The sequence below is a fragment of the Podarcis melisellensis genome (genome assembly GCF_964234715.1).
Source record: "Podarcis melisellensis genome assembly, chromosome: 4".
Lineage (NCBI taxonomy): Eukaryota > Metazoa > Chordata > Lepidosauria > Squamata > Lacertidae > Podarcis > Podarcis melisellensis.
The window spans coordinates 76,819,893-76,837,833 of NC_138531.1; the positions used below are offsets into that span (position 1 = coordinate 76,819,893).

At 37.9% G+C, this 17,941-nt stretch overlaps 1 protein-coding gene across 2 annotated transcripts in view; it reads right to left on the reverse strand.

Moving 5' to 3' along the window:
• NBEA (neurobeachin) overlaps positions 1 to 17,941 on the reverse strand; it is a 341,694-nt gene that overhangs the window by 294,361 nt on the left and 29,392 nt on the right. For both annotated transcript variants that reach the window (XM_081909292.1, XM_081909293.1), the window contains exons 4-10: positions 17,799 to 17,894; positions 17,166 to 17,287; positions 11,476 to 11,602; positions 9,565 to 9,684; positions 7,553 to 7,699; positions 4,083 to 4,280; positions 2,457 to 2,590 (exon numbers count right to left, since the gene is read on the reverse strand). In XM_081909292.1, the coding sequence (XP_081765418.1) occupies positions 2,457 to 2,590; positions 4,083 to 4,280; positions 7,553 to 7,699; positions 9,565 to 9,684; positions 11,476 to 11,602; positions 17,166 to 17,287; positions 17,799 to 17,894 (944 nt within the window). The remainder of the gene's footprint in view (positions 1 to 2,456; positions 2,591 to 4,082; positions 4,281 to 7,552; positions 7,700 to 9,564; positions 9,685 to 11,475; positions 11,603 to 17,165; positions 17,288 to 17,798; positions 17,895 to 17,941) is intronic.

Below are 17,941 nucleotides of genomic sequence, written 5' to 3' on the forward strand. Positions count from 1 at the left end.
CGGAAGCCAGACGTAAGAGATGAGCTCCTCAAGACATGGCCAGAGCACTTAGTGCAATTTCACCCATTTTTCTAAATTACACCAACAATGAGAGGTCTAGAAACCAATGGTTTAAGGAGTTGGGTATGTTTCACCAGGACAGCAGAATATTAAAGGTACAGAAGTCTGCAAATATCTGAAGAGCTGTCACACAAAAGATGGAACAGAGTTGTTCTCTCTTGTTCCAGAGGGTACGGCTAGAACCCATGGGTGGAAATTACTGTAAAGGGAAGAAGATTTCAACTGTCTTAACAGATCTGCCAAAGTTATCAAGGAATGCCTCAAACAGGAAAGAGTGAGCACAATCAAGAATTCAGAGGACCATAAAGAGATTGAAAAAAAAATAGGGGATGCAGGATCATGAGATAGCACACCATGTCAGGGTCCACTGAACTAATTTTTTGCAGTAGCTAAAGATCTTGTCTATATAAAAGTCTGAATGCTTTCATACTTACTAATGAGTACACCCCACTGAACATGGTAGAACTTTTGAATAAATGTTCTCAGGATTGTACTATTTATAACATAAATACTCTAGTTTATAACATAAATCCTATTTACTATTTATAACATAAATACTAATAGTTTCCTTAGCAGTTCTGCACCATTCTGTCTCCCACTTCTCTTATTAATATATTTTCAATAATTTTGGAAGGAAAAATTCACATCTCTAACTTCTTTTACTATTTCAAAGGATAATCTGTTTCTTCAGTTCTATGGTTATAGCACACAATCTCCTAAAAGCACTTTTGTTATGGAGCATTTCAAAAGCACTCCTAATTAAATGAATGTATTTGGTGTAGAAATCTCTCAAACAGGTATCCATATCATCCATTTACATATACAGTCAAAAGCGTTGGTGCCCTGAGTGCAGATAACGTAAGGTTAAGTTGATCTCGAAAATATCCATACATTTTGTGAATACTTTCAAATGCCTGACTATTGCAAAGCAAACTTTTTAAAGCAAATCACCCCGGAGAAAGGAAAGCAGAGTCAATTGCTCCATATATTTAGTCTTTTCTCCTAAAGGTTCAGGTTTCTATGCTTTTTGCTTCACACCTTGGCAATGCTTTTACTCAGCTCACTGAAGCAGTAGCAGCAGACTGAATAAGACACCTTCTCTTTTCACACTGTTCTCTTGAGGGAAGAGAGATACCAACTTTGACGGTATCTCATTCTGTGAAAGTATCAGCATTAGGTACTTCATAACTGAATGGAGAGATTTGCCAGTATTGGTTCTCTCTCTCCAACGTCAATAAATATGAAGAGATGAAAGGAACAGTTGTAATGATCTGTCAGGCATGGAAGTGGGTGGCTTAGCAGCCACCTTCCTTCAAGCCGATCCATGTTCGACTAATGGGAGACAAAACAGAATCAACCAGAATCTCTTCTTCCCAATAAATCAAAGCTATAATGAAATGGAAGAAAGAGCTGGAGGCTTCAGACTTTAAACCAGATCTCCGCTCTTTCATTTTCTGGGAAAGATTATTGGTAGTAGATGCTCAAGTGAACTATTGGACTAGAGTGGCATTTTCCTCTATCCTTTTGTACTTTTTTATCATCATCCAAGTACATGTGAGTATTTACTTCCTGCAAGTTCAAACTAGACAACAGAAATGGAACATTTAGCAAACCTCGCTAAACTTCCTTTGGCTTTTAAAAATGATGGACACCATTTTTACAATCCAAAATACTACAAAGGGAGGCAATTCTACTACTATCAATACCCATTTGTTTGACTTTGAGAATCTTTATGCACACCAAGGCTCAGCTGGAATTCTATTTAACTATTCTGAGGAGTACTGAGCAATAAACTTGCTGGTGTTAATACTGTGGTAAAATATCAAACTTAGCAAATGTTGGTGTTACTACATTAAACACTAATTAACAAGTCAGCTGAGTGCTACTTATGAGATCAACAAATTTTATTCACAATTCTTGAGAAAATATTTAGTAGCCAATATGACAAATGCACAAAACAAGTACTCCATTTTTGCATTCACCAGTAGTTCTTAAAAACCACGCTATGCCCTGGCAAGAACAAATCTTCTATCCACCATTTAGTGACAGATGTTGGCATTTACAGAGCAAAATAGGCAATGTCTGAAGATTAAATTATTCACAATTCTGGAGATATCAGAAGGATTTGTACAGATTTAAAAAAAATATAGCCCATATACATATAGGTTGATAAAAATTTCTTTAAACTTCACGCTCTTCCCCTCACTCCAACCCTTTCTTTAGATTTTATGGTGACAAATTGCTCCTCACAGATCACAGTATAAATTATATGGGGAAACAGAGTTGGAAGAAACATGGTAGAGTGGGAAGAGAGATTCCAGCACATTCATTAGATATAATGCAAAAATTACCTCATTTTGAGATTATAGGCTTTGTTGATAACAAATTAAACTTACCAGACTGTTGTTTCCACTTGACTATCATGTAACTGCCGATTGTCTAACTGAGCAAAGAGGGGGAAAAGAACTTGGATTCCTCCTATTGAATGAATTGCACTGTGGATCGAATGCGTCACAATTGCTTTCACATCCTACATTAAAAAAGGAAAGAAAACTCAGTCACATTTGAAACTAATCTTCATGTCACTATAGCACTAATACCACTATTTTTATATATGATAATATGTTGATTCACACATTACCTCCTCCCCACAAATAACATTTGTATGATTGGCATCTAACCTATTCACAAACAAATCAGGATGAATACTCAGTAAAGAGGCTGCCTGGAAGAAACTTATGTTCAATTTACAGTCATACCTCGGGTTGGAAACGTGATCAGTGCGGGAGACACGTTTGCAACCCGCAGCATTCACAACCTGCAGCGCTGCGTCTGCGCACGCACGTGACGTGATTCAGCACTTCTGCACATGTGCGTGATGTCATACACATACACAAGCACCAAAACCCGGAAGTAACCTGTTCCGGTACTTCCGGGTTTGGTGCGGTCTGCAACACAAAAACGTGCAACCCGCAGCGTTTGCAACCCAAGGTATGACTGTATTTAAAGGGGAGAGATTTAATCATATATTATGTTTACTGTGTCCTTTGAGACACACACACACACATATATACCGGTATATATTTCATTCAAAATACATAATTAAGATTATCATTTTATGAACAACATTACAACATTAGTTAATAGCAAAAAATATATTCAATGAATAATTATTCAGATTTAATAAAACATGTATGTAATCCAATCATAGTAACATTAGTAATATTTACTAATTTAAAAACAAGAAATTGTCTAACAGCAAATGCTTAATGGAAACCAGGATCTGCACCACATTAAGGCTACACTGAAAGCCGTTTATTTCATAACATTTTATTTATTTATTTTATAAAAGTTATATACCTCATACCTCTTCATACAAACTTGAAATGACACAAAGGAGGTTGGTGGTGATCTGATCCTTGCTATTTGAGAACCTAACACATGGTCACTAAAGTATTTGAGATACATGGTTTTGTCTGGTTATATACTGTATTTACTTGAATCCAGTGCTCACCTTTTTTTGGCCAAATTACGTTGTGAAAATTAAGGTGTGCATTAGATTTGATGGCACATTTACATTCACCAGCAAATACTTTTTTTGGTTTCAAGGTTCTGAAAATTGAGGTTTACATTAGATTTGATGGCGCATTAGACTCGAGTAAATACGGTAATGCAAGATTACATGGTTTCACACCAATGAAGTATCACATTGTGTGTTACTTCACTAGAATATAACAGCAAAAGCTTTATACTGAAACATATATGCAGAGCTGACACTTTTTATTTAAAATATTATTTCAATCATGCTCTGCCACTGAAATATGGCCCCCTTGCCTCTACCATACTGTGTTCAGGATATGACTGCAAAATCTAGGACAATCTATTCAGAGGTTATGAGGGTTAAACCGAAAGAGAAACCAAACTGTACAAACAGTTCACAGAAAATGTTTACTTAAAACTTGGCAGTCTTTACCAGTTAATGGGGTATTAATTAAACATGGAAACAATCGATTTACACAAACCTGAAGCATAAGAGCATGTGGGGAGTGTACAAAAATGGAAGGATTTTCCTTTGGTGAGGATTCAAGGCATAACTGAGCATCAGTAGCCTTAGCGTTGTAAGTGAAGGCAATACTGCTTGCAAGTTTCCCATCATATAGAACCTGCTTGTGGTGCTCAGCAAGATGGATATCACTCTCAGATTTAAATTTGAAAGTACTCTGGGGATGAAAGGATTAATTTTAAAATAGAAAATTATTGTCATAATTACAGTTCTTGCATAATGTGGGAGAAAAAGCAGTAATGATATTCTCAGTCATCATGTTTCAATCACTAAATCAGAATAAATCATACATATTCCAGTTCAATATTTATTACATAGAATAATAGAATCTTAGAGTTGGAAGGAACACCAAGGGTCATCTAGTCCAACCCCCTGCAACGCAGGAATCTCAGCTAAAGTATCCATAACAGAAGGGCATCCAACCTCTGTTTAAAAACCTCAAAGGAAGGAGATTCCACCACCTCTAGCGGGAATCTGTTCCACTGCTGAACAGCTCTTACTGTCAGAAAGTTTTTTCCAAAAGTTCAGTCAGAATCTCCTTTATTGCAACTTGAAGCCTTTGATTTGAGTCCTACTCTCCAGAGCAGGAGAAAACAAGCATGCTTCGTCTTCCATGTGACAGCCCTTGAGATATTTGAATATGACTATCATATCTCCTTTCAGTCTCCTCTTTTCCAGGCTAAACATACTCAGCTCCTTCAAGCGCTCCTCTTAAGTCTTAGTTTCCAGACCCTTGATGATCTTGGCTGCCCTCCTCTACACCGTTCCAGCTTGTCAACAACCTTCTTAAATTGTGGTGGCCAGAACTGGACACAGTAATCCAAGTGTGGTCTTACTAAGGCAGATCAGAGTGATACTATTACTTCCCTTGCTCTGGACACTATACTTCTGTTGATACAACCTAGAATAGCATTAGCATTTTTTTTAATTATTATTTTTTTGCTGCTGCATCACACTGTTGACTCATGTTAAGCTTGCGGTCCACCAAGACCTCTAGATCCTTTTCACATGTACTGCTAGTAAGCTAGGTGTTCCCCATCCTATATTAGTGCATCCGGTTCTCCAAACTGTTAAGGTCATTTTGAATTCTGATTCTGTCTTCTGCAGCATTAGCTACCCCTCCCAGTTTGGTGTCATCTGCAAATTTGATGGGCATCCCCTCAATTCCTTCATCCAAGTCATTTATAAGGACATTGAACAATAACAGGCCCAGGACAGAACCCTGCGGCACCCCACTTGTCACTTTTTTCCACAATTACGAGGAACCATTAATGAGAACTCTTTGGGTCAATCAACCAGCTACAAATCCACTTAAAAGTTACCTCGTTCAACCCACATTTTACCAGCTTTCTCATGAGAATATCACGAGATAGAAAAAGCCTTACTGAAATCAAGATACACTATGTCCACAGCATTTTCCTAATCCACCAAGTTTGTAATTTTCCTTTATAAAGAACTAAATTATTCTCTTTGTAGCACAGTCAAAATATTTTAAATTTACTGGTGGATTTGGTTTGGTTCTTTTAAAGCTAAGCTTTTATTCAATGCAGTGTTAAGTAACCACCCAGTCAACACAAGGATTTCAACCTGTGCCTCTCCTCTCCTCCGCCTGCACACCCCAAGTCAATTCTAAACATGTCCACTCCAATGTAAATTCCACTGGCTTACTCCCAGGAACATGGGCAGCTGATTTCAGAATTTTGCCTTTAATTTTTGTTAATATCTTACTTGTTGTTTTATTTAAAAAAAGGAAAGCCAAACAGCTTCTGGCTCTCAGAATCACATCACCAGCCACTGAATTAATTGCTTCCTGAACTTGTTTCCTCCTTAAACAATATTTAACCACAGTACTGAAAGAACCCATTTAAATGCACGATTTAACTTTGCAGTTTACTCATTGTTGTTGTTTTAAATGTAATTGTTATTAAACCCATTCTAATTTAGAAGAATTGCACAAGTACTGTAATAAAATTTGCAGATGCATAATACTCCAAGGAACATGTATGCAGAGGTTCCCTGGAATTTCCTTCTCTACTTCTGGACTGAATGTGTATAATCAGGGATAGGGAACTGTGGCCCACAGAAGTTGCTGGAGTACAACTTCCATAAAACCTCACCATTAGCCATGCTGGCTGGGGTTGATAGGAACTGGGGGCCAACAACTTTCGGAGGACTCGGGTTTCCCACCCCTCGTCTTTAGGCTATGATGTCAATTGTATATTTCACACGCCTCCATAGCATAACTGGATTGCTTAGCCCAAGAAATATAGCACACACTTAAAAGAAAAACAACAACCATGCACATAAAGTATTAGAAAGTTAAATTAAAATACATGAACTTGTTTTTTTTATACTTGGGGAATTTAATACCATCCTAAATTGAAGATTCTGCCAGTATCTTTTGATTGATACATTTATTTTCTATTTAAGCAAAATGGAACACACAGCAAGCTCTATTTGCTAAAAACTGTGCAAAGTTCTGAAAGAGCTGGAGGCGCTATACTTTAAATATATATGTATTTGGCTGGGATCTAGAGATTATTTTAAGCTGACCAATGCCTTGCAGGTGCCCAGTGTGATTTATTACTTTTTAATCTTTGAATAGCTAACACTCCATGCCATTTGACAAACTATTTTTGAAACCCCTTTCAGGTTCCAAAACAGTTTGCCAGGAAGCAAGGAGGATTGCTAGAAAAGAACAAATCCAAAGCTCATCTGAGTGTGTAAAACAAGTTGAACTATTCAAGGGATTCGAGACTTTGAAGATCAAAAGTTATTACAGTAAGACGTATGCTGATTCAGAACTTCATTTTCTGGTCACTTGACAGTGCAATATACAAAATATTTCTCTCCTGCAGTCAACTACCAACTTTGTTAGTATCACACGCTGCAGTTATTATTTTTTGCAATCATTTGACAGCCAAAGACAAAACATTTGGCAAAAGTATTCAAGATACATTAAAAGCCTGATACAATGTTACCTAAAGCCATTAGTAATCTTACCCATTTCAGAATAGCCAATTACTACATTATTTGTGCTAATGTCCATTTGCTGATTCTTGTGTTTGTGGGTATTGATGTGCTTATAATTGTTTTGTTCATTCATGATTTTTTTTACCCACCCTGAGCAGGCAAATGGAGACGCAGGATTAGAACCATAATAAACCAATACAGATGTATATATAATTTCACTTAACCTCCCAATATTTTTTATCATTATTCTGCTGCTCTGCTTTATATCTATTTGATTTAGCTTGGTGCATTGATTGGATATCAATGTGCACACACACACACAAACATTTACATAAAGCCATAGTTATAATTTAAGAGAATTAAAAGGATTTCAAACAACATTAAGGCAGCTATACAATTGCATTGTACATTTACTTTAGCAGTTGTTTTCTAAATTGAAATTATGACAACTACTACCTTATATCCTGGTCCTAACTGATGTATTGCAAATATCTGTGCTGGGTTGAGAGCTTCGGTGAATACATAGACTGCTCCAAGTTGACCACAAAACACTCTATTTGCATCAGCAGTTTCAGATGATCCCAGAAAACATTTATCATAGCTCTGTATTAAAAATGTAAATATTTAGAAAAATGAACAATAAAATGCAGTTTAAGACAGGCAAAGCCAAAATGATACAATGTTTTAAGAATCAGCCATGTAAAAGCTTTTCGTTCCCCCACATATATGCATTGTATTATTTTTTCAACAAACAATGAATCAATCCTCACTGCATATTGATAACATATCCCAGACTCCAGATAACCTCACTCAGCATTTCCATGAGCATGGGGGATAAGAACAAAGAGCCCCACATTAGAGGCTCTGTGGGGCAAAACTTCATTTCCCAAGCATCACTTTATGGAGATGGCCATCCAAGTGGAGCAAAAGCACTGCAAACAGTGCATCCAATTTGAATCCTCTGCTTAGAATATCATGTTCAGTGGTATAAAAAGCTACCAAGAGATCAAGAACAACACAATCCCACTATGCCTCTCCAGACATCAGTCATCATACATGGAAACCAAAGTGGTATCACGTGTCAATACTGGGTGTGACCCCTCACTGAAATGGATCTAGACAATTAGTCTTATTCCAGAGTGCCTGGAGTTGGTCATTGCCCACCCATTCAAGTACTTTGCAAAGGAAGGGGCAATTTCAACCAGCCAATAGCTGTTCATTCAAGTATTCTGAGTTCAAGAAGAGTTTCTTAAGGAGTGGCCTCACTGATACTTTTCAGACAGTCTAGGACCACTGCACCTCTCTCAGAAAAGTATTAATTACCTTCAGGGCTCAGCCAACAGTCCTGTCCCAGCTAGACATTATCAGCCATGAGCGGCAAAGGTCAATAATGCAAGTGTTCACCAACACCCATTCAAGCACCTTGTCCATGTCCTCTAGTTTTATCAACTGGAACTTGTCCATTAACACCTGACCTGACAGTGCTCTGAAAACCAGCATCACCTGTTACAATAGCAGAGTCTAAGATCCTGTGGATAATAAGCAGGATTGTCCTCAAAATGTCTTGCAAATAAATTACAGTAGGGTAGTGAGGGTTTCGCCACCTTCTTAGGACAAGAAAATAAAAGGACTCATAAGCTTTGCTGGACAAGACACTAAGGTTCCAATGGTGGCAGAGAGTAACTGTTCTTCACTGCCACGAAGTAAGTTTAGCAATGTGCACACACACTTGTGTTCGACTGTATGTGTCTGGCGTCTTCCTCCATTTGCATTTCAGCTATCTTCCAACTTGTTTCATTGCATCTCCGGTGTATGGCCACATTAAGGCTTGGGCAAGGCACAGTCGGAGAAGGTGTTCAGAGGGCATCTGTGCCAACTTCCCAAGTCATTTTCATGTTTCACAGATTGATTAGGGTTTTGACAAAGTATCCAGACTTGCTAGCTGGAAAAGTCTCCAGAGTTATCTGCAAACCAATTGGATCCATCAGCCTGTGATAGCAGTCTATTCTAACAGGTCTTTCACTTCTACAGAGGGGCATCTAAATCTCAGCAGCAGCAGCAGCAGCAGCAGCTGCAGCCCCTACCCATAATTGTGAGGAAAGGGTATTTAATCCTTCTGTCCCTGCGACATTTTCCACCAAGGGAACAATCAAATATTTTCCTTTGCACTGTTGAAAAAAGATGCAGATCCTTGTACATTTACACAAGGGTGGCAAATAGCAATTAGGCTGCAAAAATGGTGCCAGACAAAGCATTTAATTTCCTCTCTCCAGTGTTGCTATTCTATTGAAATCTGAGCCTCCAAAAGGCTTTACTCAATTGAAGTAAGTTGTTTGAAGAATGAGAGAACCCTGGACTGAGGAATAATCATTGTCTCTTATTCCTCTCATAGCAGTTTCTGGAAAGAAATATATTTATGAATTGTATTGTGCATATATTCAGGTATAGTATAAAGGGAAGAAACATACATCATTTGTGTTCACATGCCAAGCCATGTCACCATAGGATACAAGCTGACCATTAACATAACAGCGAATTTCACTGTTTCTCCAGCGATTGTAGATGTGTACAATGCTAATCATGTACCACTAGAAAGAAATGGAAAACACACCATTAACATGAATCAACAATCTTGCAATTTTTTAAATATCACACTTTTAATTCTAATACATTAGATTAGTGCTTTCTTTAAAAAAAACAAGAGAACTGCAATTGTCCTGTAATAAACAAGTTTCCAGTTACACTGAAATCTTTAGCTATAGTTATAGTTATCATAGAAATTAAAAATTAATAAATATATAAACACAAACGACCTACAAACACAATCTAAACTGAGAATTCACAGACTTCAGGTTCTAGACTACACGTTTAGTTAGAGGTTCCCCATGAGAAAAGGCAAACAGTTCAGCAGTTCCAAAAATTGTTTTTTATATGAACTACCTGACTGCTAATTTATGACTACTACTACTAAATCACCTAAATTGGTCTGTTTAAAGAGAAACTTGAACCCTAGCTACTGTAACAATTGGCCTCATATATGAAAAACTTTCCTCATGTGTATGTATTTTTGCATTATAAGCTTTATATATGCTCCTAACCACTGGTGATTTTCTTTTCCAATTTCCCAATACTTGGGAGTAAGGCATCCCCAATCTACTTAAATCAGTAGGACTCATAACAATATATGTAAAAATACTGGTTGTGCTTGGAGCCTTATAAGCATTTACTTTGCATGCAGATCTTATTTATTTTAAGTCAAAACAGTAAGAAAAGGGGCTGGACCCCAACAACCCATAATAAAGGTCAGTCAAATATTGTGGGGCCTGGCAATGCACATTCCATGTTCACAAAAACTCTTTAGCTCTTAGTTTATTTAAGAACATGTTTTGTAATCAATAAGTTGCTATTTTAAGTTAAGCATTGCCATACTGTTTTCTTCCATAAGAGGCAGTTCTATAAGAGGTACACTGAATGGTGGCTGAATTACTGGGTTTATAAAGGGAAGCTAATTTGTTTGGAATTTAGATCTTTTTATTGGGGAAAAATAAATACTGCATTTCATTTAAACCTCATGATATGCTTTATATTCTATTTATTTTTGGCATTTTCAAGTAGATTAGAATATAATCCTAATAGCAATGGAACGCCGGTAATCCTGTTACATGTCACCTTTAAATACTTTTTACCTGCATTCTTTTGAAGACTGGAAATGTCACTGAACAGCAAATATAGGCATACAACAGACACCCAGACCACTATTATGCATTCAAGTTGGAAGGAAGGAATACTAGTATCTATAGTTCCCTACTTGTAGAACAGCTAGAATTAAGGTTAAATGTCTTCCCAGCTGTGCTGAAGGTCAAGGTGAAAAACACCTTGAAATGAAGGCCTTCCAGAAATTAAAGCAGCAGCAGCATTTGTTGAAGGATGTTATGGCAAGTCCTTATGCTTGCAAACAATGGTAACCAGGTAACCTGACTATCAATTCACACTACATTTGTGATTGTAGCAAGCTTTCTTAAACCGAATGAGATAGGATTTACAGACTTTGCTTTTTATTTTATTGAAAATAGTCTGCTCCAATCCATTTTCTTTTTACATTGAAAGCAGAGGAAACTCTTATAAAAAGGACCAAAACAAATGCATAGAAATTTTATTATGTGGAATGTCTGTTTTGACAACCTGTTACATACATTGTGCAACTGATTTGCTGAAGTGCTTCATTTCCAGATTAGTTCAAAATAAAATTAATAATTAGAACAAATTAGCTGTTCTTGAGGTTACTTTTATGAGTTTAACCACAATTATATGAAATTAAACTGATTGCAGGGGTATCTGACTATTCCTTGCCATTCATTATATAAGCATTTTGTGCTTACCTTTCGTGGCTGAAAATCATACTTCACACAGTGTTGAAAACCTTTGCCTTTTGACTTCAATGATGTGACTATTAAGCAGTTGCCAACAAAATGAGCAGAATACCCAACGCCTTTGCTAGTGCGAAAACTGAAATAAGAGCATGTTTTTTAAAGAAAATATGAGAAAATTACCTTGATCTAGCAAAACCACAACATGCTTAATTTAGATAAAAGGTTAAGAGTTATAACTGACCATTCATGCATTATAATAAGCACGCACTCCACTCCACAGAAACACAGAAAAGTCTTTCAAATGGTTGATTGTTGCTTTAGTTATTTACAATGATCAAATCCTGGAATCTAGAATAATGGAAAATAGTTGACTGGCCTTCTGCCACTATCTGCACAATGCGGTATGACATCTTTTCAAATGCTTCGGGCATCTTCTAACTTAATAAACATTTTAAACACTTTGCTATGCTTGTCTTTGCACCAGCTCTGACATACATCACTGACATCCCCTTTTACAGATCAGGAAGCGAAGCTAAGTTTTAAGGACTTTTTTGCTACTATCTCATCAGTTCATGGCAGAGGAGGGATTTGAACGTGCATGACCTTGTTCCAACAATTTGATAATTTGGCAAAACAAGAAGTAGTCAGGTCCTTCACAAAAGAGGGTAGATTTGTTACTCTGTGTGTTCTGAATCCATAATATTTGCTTTGTTACAAATATTTTTTTTCAAGTCTGTGTGGACAAATTTGTTTAAAGCCTTTTCAACCTTACTTTGTTGTGTCTGTTACCATTACCATTCAGTTAAAATTCTAAACAGCTGTTCTATTGAATGGTGTTAATTCAGATTATCAAATTTAACATTGGCTATTATTTCTACCTTTCCATAATCAAAGGCACCAGAAGTAGAAAAGCAAGAGCTCATCTGCCTACTTTTCTTGTTTATAATCACTAAAAGATAATCCTCTTGTTTCTATGTGGTGCTTTTTGTTGCTCTTGTCATTTACATTAAACATTTAGCGCAGTATAATAAAGAAATATATACAAGAGAGCTTTACTAAACAGTTACCACGGGTGCTTTAATTGAGATTCCTGGATTACATGAGGTTAAACTGGATGAGCTTTGGGGTGCCTTCCAGTTCTAGAATTCTATGACTCTATGACCACAGGGTCTGCCGTGACGGAATGGCTCTTACTTCCCACCAGCAGCATCCTATGCACCACCAAAATCTGTTCAGGGGAACTGACAGATCCTCTGACGATTTCCAAACATCTTCAAAACTTCACGGTCTTCATAAGCTTAAACTGTTAATTTGTAGCAAATTGCGAAAGAGTTGCACTTTACCGCTTGTATACAGGCATCCCCTCACTTACTTGTGTTTGACCCATATGCAACCACGTATATGTGCAGCGCTGGGAAATAGATTGGCCACTCCTACCTGTGGCTCAGATCCCCACTCATTGGGGCACTTTGGGGCACGTGTCGGTGCACACCCAGCTGTGGCACCAAACAATAGGTGAAAGCAGTCAGAGCCGCCACCACCCATGTGCGATCGCCCATGCACTGTGCAAGTCCTGAGCCACCACCACCACTGCCAGGCCACTCAACCTCAGGCAAAAGAGATATGCAGGCAGGGGGAGGAGACCAGAGCACATGGGATCAGCACCTGCCCACTGTGCCCCGAAGCACCCCTCAGGGGCACCCTAGAGAATGAGTGAATGAGTGACTGACTACCCAACTAGCCATGTCAGCCCAAGCCAGTGGGAGAGGAACAAATCCGTCTCCAAACCAGGCAGGGCCAGAGGATGGAGGAGAAAGGGGGTGGTGGGAAAGTGTGAGTAGCTGAGCCGATAGGGGAGGCCGAGGGCAACAGGAGCAGCTGGGTCAAAATGGGAAGGGGAGAAGGAAAGAAAGAAAGTGAACTACTGCTACTCAGAAGTTACTCAGGGCCACTACCTAGAAGTGACTGAAGGGAATGCTAGAGGCAGCAGCCCCAAGTGGAGGGGCAACAATCCTGGTGATGGACGTCTCTCTCCCCCTTCTCCTCCCTGCGCGCCCTCACTATTAAAGTGGCATGCTCCCCAATTTATGTGTTTTCAATCCCAGAACACAACCCCACATATGTGGTGGGACACCTGTATAAATTGGGAATCCATATTTCTTCGTGCTTATTTAGGGTGTATAGAGTTAACTTGGAGTTCCAGTGTATTCCCTAATGCTCATAAAGCATCTCTCTCTGGGGTCAGGAAACTTAAAAGCTCTAAACTTGCTTGCAGGGAGAAGCATGTGACTGAAAAGGGAGGTCTAAAAAAGACAAACAGACAGAAGGCAAGTAGATAAATGCAGGAGTCAGCATGATGAGAAAGAAGGGTTGTTTTTAGGGACTGTTGTTGTTGTTGTTTATTGAATTTATATACCTATATGAGATTTAATCCAAGGAAAGTGAATGTGTTTTAATCTACCTTGTTTTGACAATTTTTCTCCAAACCCCAAAATACCAGTTTTCTATAACTGATTCCTCTCTTTTAAAACTCTGTATTTCTTCATCTTAGTAAACTCATTGTTTAAACCTCCACAGCTGGAGACAGCAATGCTTCCAAACACCATTTGCTTATGGGAATGCTCATGTGCTTAGATCCTGCTTGACAGATTCCCAGAGGCATCTGGTTGGCCAGTGTGAGAATAGGATGCTGTACTAACTGGGTCACTGGCCTGATTCTGCAGGGCAAATCTTATGTTCCTATAGTCTCAGGTTCTAAACCTTCTAGCATTTGGAGCTTTAATTTCCTACCTAAGGAGCCTTCAGAGACCCCTTGGAGGCTTTTCGATAAGGGACTACCTGTAAATAATCTGGTAGTAGCAAGTACTTCAATGAGGGAATGGGAAAATACAAGAGAGGGGTAAACTGTTGTGGCCAGGTCTCCTTCTCCAGGTGGCCAGGAACTAAAGTTGGCTGGGTCATAGTCATCACATTAAGTAATTAATGATAAAAGAATGTAACATTTTAAAAAATCACTAAGTTTATATCAGTTGCAGCTCCAACTAACCATTTAAATATCAAGTTCTGCCACCTCTGATCACATACAAATTGAGGTTTGGAGGAATATTCCTTCATGTTAGATTTTGCTCATTTGAATGGGAGCAGAAACATGTCCTCCGTTCACCTCGAAATATGCTGCAGAAAACTTGACATTCTGCTTTGATTTATTTCCAGAGATTTGAACAATCTCACTCCAGGATATGCAGCAAAATCTCTAATTAAATCAATTGTCAACTTGTGAAGAATTCCTACATGTCAAAATAAGCAGCACCAAAAATGAAGCAAAATGCACCAAGCTTATCCCAAGGATTTCTTCATATACAACATTTTCCATGTATAAAGCCACATGAAAATTATGTGTATTTTATACTGGAAAGCTAGAGTAATTTTTGAAAATGTGTGCACGGGTTTATGCCCCCCCCATTACACCCATGTAGGAAAAATGCCATGTACTAACTAACCCAGATTTCTGGATTGAACTGTCTTGCCTTAAAATTGGTAAATCCCCTCAGCATCAATAGTGCTCCCGAGGACCAGCCTGACACTATGCTCCACTTCAGGACACAGATTTTGAGAATGGTTAGGGATGCTGTCACTCTTTAGATCAAGGTGTGTAAGTACTGTAGGATTTGCTGCCTGCTTAAATAATAATTTTGCTATCTGAAGCAGCATTTATATATTCTATCACTCACATTTCATGTAATAAACCAATTTTTAAAATTGCTTTTGTGTGAAAACTTATTGTGGGCATCAGGTAAACACATATTCATAACACAGGCACTTCGTAACTCTAGCAAAACATCAAAAACTTCTTGGTAGTATGTGTATGAATTCACATAAGTGCTGGACACACGAGTGGGTTCAGACACATACACTGTAACAGAGCCACCATCCTCCAAAAGTTCAAACTCAGTATATTGGGCTTCATCCGGTCCACCACTGCATTAAGGCACCAGTCCAGGAATTTCACAGCCACACCTGATTCAAATGTTATGGAGAAACAGAACTGTGTTTCATCAGTATACCTATGGCACCATGCTGCAAAACTCCTAATGATCACTCCAAATGGCTTCATATAGATGTTAAATAACTCTTGGGACATAAAGGTGCCCTGAGCAACCCCACAGAATAAGCGCCAGGAGCTCAAAGAATGCTCCTCCAATGTTACTGTGTGGACTTGAGTATGCAGATAGGAAAGGAAGCACTATAGTACAATGATCATCACGCTCAGTCAATTATGAAGAATACTGTGGTCAATGGTAAGAGTAGCAAGGTCACTGTAGCAATTCCCCCTGTCTATCTCCTGATACAAGTCATCCATCAGGGCAACCAATGCCAATCTTAAAACTAGGCCTAAACCTAGACTGAAGGGGATCCAGCTAATCATTATCTATCAGGAACACCTGCAGTTTTTTCTGCTACCACTCTTTCTACAACCTCCTCCCGCAAACACAATATTGGAAAATGCTTGGTAGTTATTTCATACCAATGGGTCCAATGTGGGCTTTTTAAGTAGCAGCCACACCACTGCCTCTTTAAGGGTGGCTGCTACCCCCACATCACAGAATAATGTATTCACAACACCCTGGACCTACTCAACCACACCACTCCAGCTAGCTTACATCAGTCAGGAAGGGAAGTAGCCCAGAGGGCATGTGGTTGGATCAAGTATCCTAGTATCCTATCCACATGATCAGACAGGATAGTTTAAATGAAATTATCTCATAACATTGGACCAAATGCAGCAATGGACACCTCTACTAGATTTGCTGTGATAGTGGTACTGTATATAAGACACTATGAAGTCCAACAACTTTGTCCTCAGAGTCTTGCAAGGCACTTGACTGAATCACAGTTTGGAAATCCTATAGGTGACAACAGCCACATATATTTTTTTAGAAAAAGAAGACTTCTGATCCTTAAAATAACTGGCACCAAATTGCTCTTTGCCAAGGCTACTTCACATATTAAACTGTAAAAACTATGAGTTGCATGCACATTTCTCAGGGAGCCAGAGGCTACTTCTAAGATCCAATTCCTGGCATGCAAATCTATGCAGCATATACACATATTCAATAAAGTGTTTTTCAACAACACATTTACTTTTTTGTAATCTAAGATTGTTATTTTATAAAATCTTGCAAAATGGGCCTTTAAAAAGTTCAGGTAGAAATTCAGATGGACAAAATTTTAGTCTCATTAATCATTCAGGTTTTTCTTTCAAGTACATGACACTCTTAAAACCTATACTTCACCATACAAATAGATGCTAATGTACTGAATGCTAATTCAAGACAGAAATCTAGAAGCCATAAATGTATTTTGATACAGAATTTGATTCCTGCAGAGGTGAAAAGTATGAAGGGTATCACAGGCCTGGAACAGGAATGAAGTATCAAAATATCTACATCTCTCAACTTTTGATAACATGTTTATTTTCATTATGAATGCAGCACGGGACAACAATTTATATTAGCTTAATGAAAATGCTGCAAATTCAATAAAAATCATATAAAATTATGTGCAACCAAGGTCCAGCCTCCATTCTGCCTATTGGCTATTGCTGATCTAAGTAACAAATCACTTCAATAAATATTAAAAATGAACTCAATAATTTTTTCATTTCAAAAATAGGATCAGAATACATAGATTTTACTTACCAATAGAGATACGGTTTATCCTTATCTACATTAATATTGTTCAATGGATCCATGCGAAACCAAGTGTTAAGCGTAAACCCATTTTGATAAGGCCACTTGGCAATAGGAGGCAATGCAATTGCCTATAAAAAAAGTAAAACAATAACATGTATTGTGCCAGAATGCTAAATTACATTTTTAGGCAATAAAACTATTTCTAATCTCACTACGAGCAAATCTGCATATCACACCATCACATACCTTAATACTAGAATAATGAGTTAGAGGCGACAACAGGACTTAAAAACCAATTGGTCAACAATTGTAGTCAGGGTTTACTCTTCTTCACCTCTTTTTAAAAAAAAATATACTAAGAACATACCAAACAATGGCATGGCGTAATAGAGGAGTGGAGCCCACAGTAGTTCCTAATGCAAACTATTTTACTGGGTAAAGTATATTAAAAGGAATCTTTATTCCAAGTGTTATAGTACAGAAAAATAGCACTATTATATGTAGAATATTTACCAACTATATTTCCTCAAAGACTGCAAAATACATTCACCCAATAGATAAGGATTTCATTTCTTATTTCTTATGAATTTTAAACTTTTAATTTTCATTTAGGAAAGATAGATATTGTTTAAAACTTACTGCAGCACTGCAGCCTGGGAAGTTGAAAAAAGTGTCAGGACCATGTCTTTGTGGCATCTGATTAAGGACTGACAAGAGCTTGACTGCATGTCTAGGCTGTCAAAAAAACACAATTGTGGAACTGTAAAATACAACCACCTGAT